This window comes from Syngnathus floridae, chromosome 4 (genome assembly GCF_059516105.1).
Source record: "Syngnathus floridae isolate MCC-2025c chromosome 4, RoL_Sflo_1.0, whole genome shotgun sequence".
NCBI lineage: Eukaryota > Metazoa > Chordata > Actinopteri > Syngnathiformes > Syngnathidae > Syngnathus > Syngnathus floridae.
The window spans coordinates 13,022,328-13,033,571 of NC_142416.1; the positions used below are offsets into that span (position 1 = coordinate 13,022,328).

The window sequence follows — 11,244 nt, forward strand, 5'->3', positions numbered from 1 at the left end:
AGCCCTGAGTGTGCATGAGAATGGACAGACAACCACATTATGTAAGTGAAGTTTAAAACATTATTTGTTGCTAGTTTTTTTTTACTCTCATCCTTCTAGGAATGAGTCTGTTCAAGAGATTGTATAAAAAATATGTTTTCTTTTTTTTGACACAATAGCAATAGCACCCGGCTATTTAAATGGAGCTACTTACGGTCATGCACTGTTCCCCTCCCCTCCCCTCCCTCGCCCTCTGCATGTTCTCATCTGGTCCTGCAGAAACCCACTCGCTTCTTCCTCCTCCTCATCGTCCCTCCTCCTCCGCTGCAGCCTACAACCGGCATGTCTGCCAACTAAGAGGCTCGATTTATCCTTTTTTAGACGCAACAACTTGTATATTCCGCGACACCGCTCGAGAAGAAGCAGGCTATTTGTAGACCCGCTGCGCCTTTTTTCCTGATTTGGGCTGAGAAAGAAGGACGAGGATCCAGATCAAGGTAAAGGATGAAACCACTATTGGTGCACCGCGCGGGACAGGATGGGGACATTTTTTGTGCTCCTACCAAAATACGCCGATCGTTCGCCGAAATATTGAATTACTTGCAAAACGGGAAATGTATCGTTCATCTGAATGCTGAGTTAATAAGGGTTCACGTGAGGAGAAATTGACGCCGCATGCAGCAGACGATGCTGAAGAGGAAGCAAAGGAGGGAATGATTCGAAGAGGCTGCTGCAGATTAAGGCAACCGCACTTAATGAGTGCCGCAAGTTTTGTAATGCAGCAGAGCACAAGCAAACGCAGCCAATGTGTCTTTTTGATGTATTATGTGGAGAGAAATGTTTAACAATGTCCAATATTATACCACATTTTAGAGTTACAATGTCACCCGAACTTCAAAATAACTGATTAAATCATTCACATCCAAGACGGATTATATGATCTATTCACTTTTGAAATATAGAAAGCAATTATGACATCATGGAGGTTATCGTTATCACATCATGGCTTCTATTGCTACCTTGACCCTCTTCGAGCTCTACCGCTTTCTCCACCAGTGCTTTTTCCCTATGATGATACATCACAGGTAGTTTTGTCAGCATAAATCACAAGATGGATTGCAGTTAAATCAAGGACGGGTACATCTAGAGAAAAGTCAGATCATGGTACAGTGGAGGGTAAAGACTTCTCTAGTTTCATTTGCAACATTTTTTTGCCCTTTATAAAGTGATTCATGAAACACAATGACATCGTGAATAAAAAACTCATGTAATGAAAAAAAACACTTTTCTAGGAGCATTGATGCTTATTTTCACGTCGTCCTAACTGGAGGTCATTCGCTCTCTTTTGTGGATCATCCCCCCCTCCTCTTCGTCCCATCAAACTCTCGTGTGTGACGCCCAGCGGAATGAATGTCCTAACAGGCTTAGCTAAAAGTGTTTTGTGCCCCCGCTGCAGGTCCGTCCGTCCGTCCTCGATAACGTGACCCGCTGAAGGAAGAGAACACAGAACTGCTTCATCATGAATTTTGTAATGAAAGCTGCACTGGGAGGTGAGTTGGCTGCCAGGCGACGGCTTGATTTAACAGCACTGCAGTGTAGACCATGTGAACGGGATGCTCAGCACAAGCGGGTGCACAGGACCAGCTCTTGCAATTCAATAGGACGGTGGATGCTTTAATCAAACCTAACTTCAGTCCTGAGCAAATGTTGAATTCAAACAATCTCTACTCATTGACATTATTACAGAAAACGGTTGCACAGTTTAAATACGTATTTTTAGTCACATAATATAATTTTGTCGTGATGCATCCACGTTTTACTCCACACGTCCTTAAGAGGCTTTTTGACCCTTTTCTTCTCGAGCAGTACACAAAACAAGATTCATAATGGCAGAGTTAGCCTGAGGCATTAGCAAACTAAGTGGTTAAAAAGTGAATTTTTTTTTTTTCTATACCATTAAACCACAGGTGTCAAACTCAAGGCCCGGGGCCCAGCTCTTGCGCACCGTATTATCTTATGAAGCCCACAAAAGAAATAGCGCACAATGATGTCACGTTTCTTGCTAAAATACCAAAAACCGCAAGATAGCTTTACTTTTAAAAATATTGAGACATTGCCATGAAGGATACCGTAACTACGACATGGACGGTGACAAAAATGAGTTAAATGCAGGTGTAGCTCTTGTATCAGTACTAGTCAAGCAGCTGTGGTGGTGAGCGGGCAGGCCCAAATCCAAACACAAGGCATAAAAATCAAGGTAGGATGGGTTGGTGTTGAAGAACTTTGGAGGCCTGAACTCAGCCCCATTAATCGCCTTTGGGATGCACTATTGTATGTATATATACTTTTCCCCGTACAGTGTATTATCTTCTCTTAATATTATAATAATTTGCCCCCTAATTAATCCTCAATCCGTTCATGTAATTCATCCTCCTTACTCCAGCTTTTCGAGGACAGCAGCAAAAATGTCCGTTATAATTCAGATGCAGCACACGTAGCGCTGAGATGTGAACAATGCAGAGCTGTTGTTGTGCAGGTTACAGGGGTGTCTTTGGGTTACAGTGAGGATGGGGAGATAAGAAGGAAGAGCTCCCACTGCTCATTGGGATTCCGAGGAGGATGTTGCTGCCTCATCCTGCTGTATTTCAGAAAGCAGCTGCGCTTTATGAATCCCAAAATCAACTGCAATGCATCGGCTGCTGCTCAGCAGTGGGCTGCAGTCTGCCTGCAAACCTGTTCAGGAGTTTACATAGTGGCGCCACATCTTATACAATACAGATTGTTGATTGTAAAAAAATTATTAATTTACATGTAAGGCTGATTATTATTTCAGTAATAGTTTCAGGAGTGTTTGGCTGTAGTCGATTCTACAGCAGAGCACAGTGACCTCCTTGCAAACAACATCTGTGAAATTGCTGACTGTCCGCTGGATCACAAAAGGTCGCTGCATGGGGGAGAAGCGGAAAATGAAGCAAAACAATTATCCAGAAAATCAATCAGCCAAGCCTTCATTCCGGCTCTCAAAAATTGTCAATCAATACATCAGTGCTGGTGAGATATTCTTAACTCAATTTTGTTTTTAATGGTTAGGCATCTGCATGGCCTCGTGGTCAAAACAGCCTCACATGAATTGTTGAAACACAAATAAGCCAGTATGAAGACAAACACAATCCAATACAAAATTTACATTGAAATGTACATCTTTATTATCTTACAAACATGGATGAAAAACACTTTTTTTCTTCTAATTTTTCATAATCTGAGGCTCTGTGTACCCTTCCTATCGCTATCATAACGAAGCTACAAGAATAGTCAATAATTATCACAATTTACAGAGAACCACCATAGAAGCTTGTTTGCACAGTTATTTCCACATACAACTAAATTGTGCTCGAGGAATGCAGAATTAATTTCTGGATTACTGTACATCAAAATGACATTCATACAAATTAGGTTCACCTTGTAGTGTGAGGCCATTGCCTTAGGCTTGAATTTCCACCACTCCCGAGTACTTGACTGCTGACTCAGCACTTCCCGGCTCATCTTGAGTTAGTGTGACAGACTAAGGGGCTGTTAAATGAGGCGGACATTGGTTTGAGGGAATGAGTCTCCTCCACAAAGTAGCCTCAACTACGTAGTATATCAGCATAAAAGTTGAGTGTAAAGAAGAATGATCTCAATTTATCTGCATTTGTGCATCTCATTATTTTTTTATTTTTTCATTTTATTTTATTTGTTTATTTGACAGGGACAGTGTAATCAATGAACATTTCTGTAGATGCACCAGAATTAGCCAAAAGGCTAAAATTATTATTATTATTATTATTGTCAAACAACGATTTGCTTAATCAAAAACGCTACTTCCCTTTGTCAATATGCTCTTTCAACTATATTTATGGCTTTGCCGATAAATATCCATATACACAAAATTATTAATAGTATCGTCAACGAAAAGAGTGTTAAAAGCAACTTCTAGTCAGGTTGAATAGAACGTAGTGCTATTAATATAACGATCTCCTGCCCTTCATCAAACAGCTGTATTTATATTTATAACACGTTCGGTGTATTTGAAGTCAGACAAAACAGTGTCATTGGAGGTCAGATGAGAACAGAACACACCTTCCGATGTTTTTCTCTCACCTCAGAATGCATCGGCAGACACTCAGATATGATTGCAAATCAAGTCTTCATTGCTTGATTGACCTTAGACAGTCACACACAGCCCCCCCCCCTCCCCCCCCCCCACACACACACACACATGCACACCTCCCTATTTGTGATGTGTTTTTATTGTTAATCTTTGTCAACTTTGGGAACACTTAAGTGATATTAAATTGAAAGGACCAAGGCAAGCCATTAGCCAATAAGATACATTTCGTTATAAATGAAGTTATGCTCAGTTCACCCAAAACTAGACCTTGATGTACTCTTCAGGCTTTCTCTCCACTCTTGGAGAGGATTTAGAGAAAGATTTGCACGAGAACCTCGTGGTATAAAGGAGAGGGGATGAATTGCTTTAATCTGGCACTGTTCATTCCAAGTTCATGCACAGGCAGAAGAGCCAAAGGTTAGTCTTTCTTCCTGTCTTATTGAATTTCACAAATACCTTTGGAAGAGAGGGATTAGATCAATTCAAACAAATCTGCTACTACAAAACCTAGCCCAGAGACCACTTGAAATCTGATGATTTTACTTGTGAGTCAATGAGTCACTGCCCGTATGACTTCATATTAATAGTTTGTTGACTCATTGATTGTGACTTCAAGACCAACCTAACAATTTTTGTAGAATCAATGTTGCACAAACCTTTACATCAACTATGCACATTATTGCCAGCTCATAAATGGGCAAGCGCTCCCATCAAATTATTCTCTAAGCAAGACCCATGTGACGCATGAGCGCTTTAATAGAACTGCTTTGACAGGATGTTGCTGTATCGCTTGCAAATGGCACACAAGAGCTTAGCTCGCGGCTCAATATAACTCAGGCTTTTGTCTCCTAGGATCTGCTTCTTCTTCTCCTCCCTTTTTTGTATTATCTTTTACAGCCAAGCAGAGACAATTTGAATGTGCTAATAAGCTTTCAGGATCAAATGAGGAAGTCATCGTGAGAGAATCATTTGACAATGAGGCTAAGATGACTGTGAGTCACCGCTTCATTTACCACTGTGTTGATATCAAGGCTTATTTAGTTCAATCCTGAAAGTGCATCAAGATTTTATTCATTCTAATGTCAAATTGTAGTTTGTAATCATAAATGTTTGGTATGCACAATTGATGTATGCACCATTATAGCTGCACAACACGGCATCATTACAGATGTACGTGCATATAGTAGTTCAATCGGGAAGGAAATATGAGCCACTATTCCATCGTGAAAGTGTTGCCTTGAATGCAAATCACATAAGATTGGTCATCCATGCACAATGACGTACACATTCTGTAATGTGCACGTGCATTAAAACACAAGAAGTTGTTCAGCCGAGCATTACTAATTAATGCATGCCGAAAATGGAGCGAAGTCATTATTTATATAATCCATATAGTGGCTCTTACTGTAAATGTATTGCAGCTTTTCTTTTCTTTGACACCATCCCCATGCGCATATTAAACACATGGCCTTGTCATGGTTGGCTGCATATTGCCATGTCAACTTCTGGGCTGCTAAGACTGTAACACCGGACTCGCGTTAGATCTCTTGATTTATGTTGTTTCTTTTTATAGCTCACTTCCAATCCCTTAATTAAATTGATATACTGTCTTACAAGAGTAATTACCAACGTGAATGTGAGATTCTCGTGACTATAGCTTGCCCAAAGATATTAAAAATGGCAGCTAGTTAATCATTGCAATGCCTACAGAATGCTGACTTCCTAAAATTATGCCATGATGACGCTTGGTGAGTGAATGATCAACAAATTAAATCTTAAAGTGGAAGTCAACCCAAACATTTTCTTTAAAATAATTTGTTGTCTTTGTCCCCACTAGTTTAAACATGGCATTCTGATTAATATTGTGTTTGTGTAATATGAGTTAAGACGCAAAATTCAACCCTTTTTATCCATCCCAGGGGGCGGCCAGTTTTTGCTTACTGTCGACTGAAAATGACATCATAGTTGTCAGGTCTCATGTCACAACCAATCTCAGCTTCAGAAAACTGGCGAGCCATGATCGGTTGTGACTGAGCAACTGTGATTTCATTTTCAGTCGACAGCAAGGTTAAAAATTTCCGCCCCTAAAATGGATAGAAACAGGTGGATTTTGCCAGTTTGATTCATATTCCACAAACAAAACATTAATCAGAACACTGTGTATTGACTAGTTGGGCTGCACAGAACATTTTCCAAGAAAAACTGGGAGTTGACTTCCCTTAAAACAATAACAATGAGATTCCATCAGGTGTATCCAAAGTAATACTGTAATTGCTTTGCAGTGAAACACAAATAACGATGATCAGGTCCAATAAAAAAAGAAATTAGCTAATACCAAACCGTGAACATGCTCCACTGTATTGTCTATGTGCCTGCATATTGATAATGTGACTTAATCCTCCCCAAGGCAGCAGGCATGTAAAAATGTCCCATCCGTTAACCAGCCCTGGACATCATATTTTCTTATCTGTCTAATAAAACGCTCACATTTCCATTTCATTCTCATGTCTCTCTGGTCCCTTCCACCTCATCTTGTCTTTTGTCTTCTATCTCTGCAATGTGCCGCGCTTCCTTTTCATTATGCTGATGAGTGAAAATACCAACAATACCAGCGGCGGTACTCGTCTCACGGATTTTCTTTCTCGCTCGCTTGCTTTCTTACTCTTCTCAGATGCCCCCCGTCGGCCGGCCCCCCAAGACTTCCCGACGCAAAGCCCCCGACAGCCCACTCTGCTCTTTCCTGCGCGCTGTTGCCCTCTTTCTTCATCCTCATTTCCTTTAGTTTATCCTCTATCGTCTTTCATTTGTCACTTCCCTCTAGTCACGCTTTCGATTTTTTTTTTTTTTTTTTTTTTTATGGGGAAACTGAAGCCTGTTGGATAATCCCACTAACGGGAACAGCTCAGAAAATGTTTCTGACACATTCCCACCTCCTCATTAAATTTCCCTTTTCTACTAAATATACACAGAGTATCATTATTGACCTCCTTTTTCTTTTCCCTCCCTTTTTATCTACTCCAGTCTTTTCCTAAACCCGCTGCGTCAAACATGTTTTCATCACGGCCACATTGCAGTCTTACTACTTTTCTAGATGTTGCTCTTGGTTTAAAGATAAATACTAATGCAATTAAAATGTATTAAATTTCTAATACATTTTTAGATCAAGAATGCCATTTAGAGGCATCACAAGTGCTTCATGAAGCTTTATTTGTCCATCACTAGATTAAGATGTGGTGTAATGTTTTAAGTTTCAGTCAATTCATGATGAAATTCTAGCTTAGCTTTTTTTAAAAAACATGATATTCACATTAAAAAAATTAAATAATGGTGTGGTTATTTAATTCCACACGAATGGTGAGAAGGCTTTCCAGAGACCCAATGTTCAGTACACAAGAAATGGTAGAAATGATGAAATTATATATATATTGCGTGTCCAATTTAAAACAACTGAAGTGGGGGAAATTTGAGAACCAATAGGTAATAAGATTCCGTGGCACTTGAACACAAAAAAATTCCATTGTCCTTTCTTCATGCAATCTTTACACCCAAGCTTTTTGGCATCACTCTTTCCAACCGCACACTTTCATCTTCCATTTTGACATGAGAGAGTACCGTGTGTCTCCTGACAGCTCTTAATTGAGGCATGTCTCTCATCTAGGTGGTCCTCCTGATGTTGGCAAGATGCTGGGTGGTGAGGAGAAGGAAGAGGACCCGGATGCAGCAAAGAAAGAGGAGGAAAGGCAGGAGGCGCTGAGACAGCAGGAGGAGGAGAGGAAGGCTAAATACGCCAAGATGGAAGCCGAGAGGGAGCAGATGAGACAAGGCATCAGGGATAAGGTACCATGGCAATATTCCCATATTCCACTATAAGGTTCAACTAAATCAGTGCAAAATCGGAAATGAACAAGAGAATTAGTGCACAAGTAAGAGTGCTCTTGTCACTCTTAGCAATAAAATGCTGTCCATCATATTTGAACAGTTTCATGATTTTGGATTATGTCCTCATTTTTAGCACAAACTTCTAAAGGCTCTGTGTCACCTGCCAGCTTTTTTTTTTCGTAAAGGTATTTTTACAGCAGACTGTGCCATGGAAGCAGACAATTAAAGAGCTATTTTTAATTGCTTTGTTTCCTTTGGTGTGAACTCCAACTTCCCAACACTGTGTAATAATGCAGAAGAGCAACAGAAAATAGCTGAGGAGAATTAAAGAAGCAAAAGTAGTCATTAACAAAGCAAATAATACAATTATTGCACAACAAATGGAATTTTGTGTGCATAGTGGGAATATCTGTATTAATTTCACACAGTAGGTGGAGTGCAGCGAATAGAGAATACAGAATGTTTGATTATTTTCTCTTTTAGGTGCTGCTCTGAGAGTAAGAGTATGTTTGTATAATTTTCAATGGTAAGAGATTTTATTCAGCTTTCCGCTGCTATTTCTGCTGCCATTCGCTTTACTACTTTGTATTTGTCAAATAACAATCCAGTTTTCTAGTTAAAATATTTCACAATAATCAAATTATAATAAAACTTGTGGGGCCATTTTTCATTTGACCACTTACACTTTTTCAGTAAATTAATAGAATTTTAAAGAGAAAATCCCGCCCTGATAGTCCATTTTTCACTAAAATCTCAGTTTATATTTTTGATCAGGAAAATGACATCAGTTTTCATTTTCTGTTTTATGAATGAATCTTGAAGGAATAATGAAATAACCATGACAGATGCCTACTTTTAATTAGGATTATGGCCACCCCTCCCCCATCTCTATTTAGGCCCACTTCAAACCCTAAAAACAAAGCAAAACAATTGGAGAGCAAGAAATGAGCTGCCAATCGCAGCTTCGGTGCTGTTTCTGTCACATCTGTACACGTATGATATTGTCTATTAATATGGGTCTGGAAGGTTTCCCTTGAAATAAACGGTGCATGATCATTATCTGATCTCTTATCAATCCTCGGATCTCCATGCTTTGATACACCAGTACGGCTTGAAAAAGCGTGAGGAGGCTGAGGCTGAAGCAGCGGCTGCAGCCGAGGAGCCTGCGGCGGGCAGCTTGACACGACCGAAGAAGGCAGTGCCCACCGGCTGCGGGGATGAAGAGGAGGAGGAGAGCATCATGGACACAGTGATGAAATACCTGCCAGGTCCACTGCAGGATATGTTGAAGAAGTAAGACGAATTGCCAGCCAGTGATAGTGCTCGCTGAAGTCGTTACCAGGTTGGCTTCAATCCCAAAACTCATGCTCAGATTAGCATTGTAAATGATTCAAATTTGGTTTATTCAAAGGTGACTATTAAAATTTTTGAAAAGTGAATCGCCACTGTCATGCGGATGTAGACCGCGCCATTGGGTGCGTGTGTGTGTCTAGCAAAGGGGCCATTGACACAATTCGAAAGTCTTTCCTTTTTCTCTGACTACTTCCATTGAAGAGCTTGAAGCATCAACACGGTGTTCTCCTTCACCTCGCTGTTCACTTTAATTGTACATAAGCAATCTATATAACAAGCCTCAAGCAAGGCCAAACAATCAAAGATATCCATTTATTATACTGTCTGTCTCTAAACTAGAAAATGTGATGACATGATAAGCCATATTTAAAAAAAAAAAAAAAAAAGGATATTTAAAACAAAATTTGCGCAAGCTCTTAAAGCTGCCGTTTGTGTTTGTGTCGAGTTTATGTCAAGCCGTTTTGCACAGTGTTACACATCCTCCGTGAAAAGTGTTGTCTCTGTTGGACGTCAAAGTGTGCTCACCTTTGTGTAATGTAGGAAATGTTCCGTGTGTCTCGCATGCCATTTGTCTTGACGAGTATGTGACGATGTACAAGCCACTCCCTTTTTATCCTCTTCTTTGTTATGCAAAAAATATTAAGGCAATAACTCCTGAGTTTGTGTTTTTCCTTTATGTCAATGTAACAATGAATACTAGTAATAGGAAATAAAGCATTTAGGCCATTTAATTGACAGGTTTGGAGGGCTTTCTTTTGTCAGTAGAAAATGTAACTCTACGGTGGTTCTGACAACAGTCAAGCTTTCAGCCATAAAACCGCCAATTGTAGTGCAGTAAGTACTGTTATATAACAGCGAGAGTTGTGAATGGCGTATGACATCAGTATTGGACGCTTACAACAATGTTTTGTTTCCCGTCTTAATTTGTGGATAAACATAACATCCATACACTTACTGTCACTGAAGTGACCACATGGTAATAGAAGTGTTTAAATGATGTTTTATTTGTTGTGGTATACGAAAGCGAGCCGCCGAGGCGCCATAGACTGTCATGAGCAATAAAGGATTATTATGTATGTTTCTGCCTCAGAATGAATAAAAACCTAAATATCTTGTTCACATCAGCAATGTTTTATTTCCTTTCTTAAATACTTTAAAAAGGGATGGATGGGCTAAAAGTAACATCAAACCCGAAGGTAACTTAACTGTTATGTAAAATGTTTGCTTTCGGGCCCTTTTTGAACAGACAAATAAAGCCAGTAATGGGTAGTTTCTATTTGGGTATTTCAGCTTCCAGGTCATGTTTTTTTTCTTTTTTACTCAAATAAAAATCTCAGTAAGAACAGGAATGATATAAAATGTCAATATTGTTGTTGCATTAGATAATATAAACTGGAGGGAACTGGAGGACCGGCGAAATCCCAAGCAGGCATGGGGAGAACATGCCAACTCCACACAGGAATGCCAGAGCCGGAATTGAACTGTGAGGCAGACGTGCTAACCCTTAAGGGAACGTGCTGCAATTTTTTTTATCTTAAATAATTATTTGTAATTTATCATCATGTTGTCAAAAGTGGAGTGAATTCAAGCTTTCAAGGCAATTCAGCAAATGTTTTGCTAATGTAAAAATTGGCATACCCACATTGTCTAAAAAGAAATAAGGGTTTATAGATGGAATGGTTGCTTGTATTCTATGCCAACTTAAAGCTATAAATAAAACCAACTCACTTTTGGAGCAAGCAACTTCCTTGCTTTGATGTGCGAACTAAAATTGTTGCCATAAATATCAAGAATTTATATTTTATATGTAAGTTGTATTTTTTATTTGTGTTATTGTCATTATATTTTTTCATAGATCAAATTCTTCGAGCAAACAGCATCGA

General features: G+C 39.5%; 1 protein-coding gene across 1 annotated transcript; it reads left to right on the forward strand.

Annotated features, from left to right (window-relative positions):
• The first annotated feature begins 238 nt into the window (after positions 1-238).
• cplx2a (complexin 2a) lies at positions 239-10,485 on the forward strand. Its single transcript, XM_088374335.1, has 4 exons — positions 239-476; positions 1,436-1,529; positions 7,788-7,966; positions 9,114-10,485. Exons 2-4 carry the CDS (start codon positions 1,499-1,501, stop codon positions 9,303-9,305), a joined length of 402 nt encoding a protein of 133 aa, XP_088230461.1. The 5' UTR covers positions 239-476; positions 1,436-1,498; the 3' UTR covers positions 9,306-10,485.
• Positions 10,486-11,244: the final 759 nt, after the last annotated feature.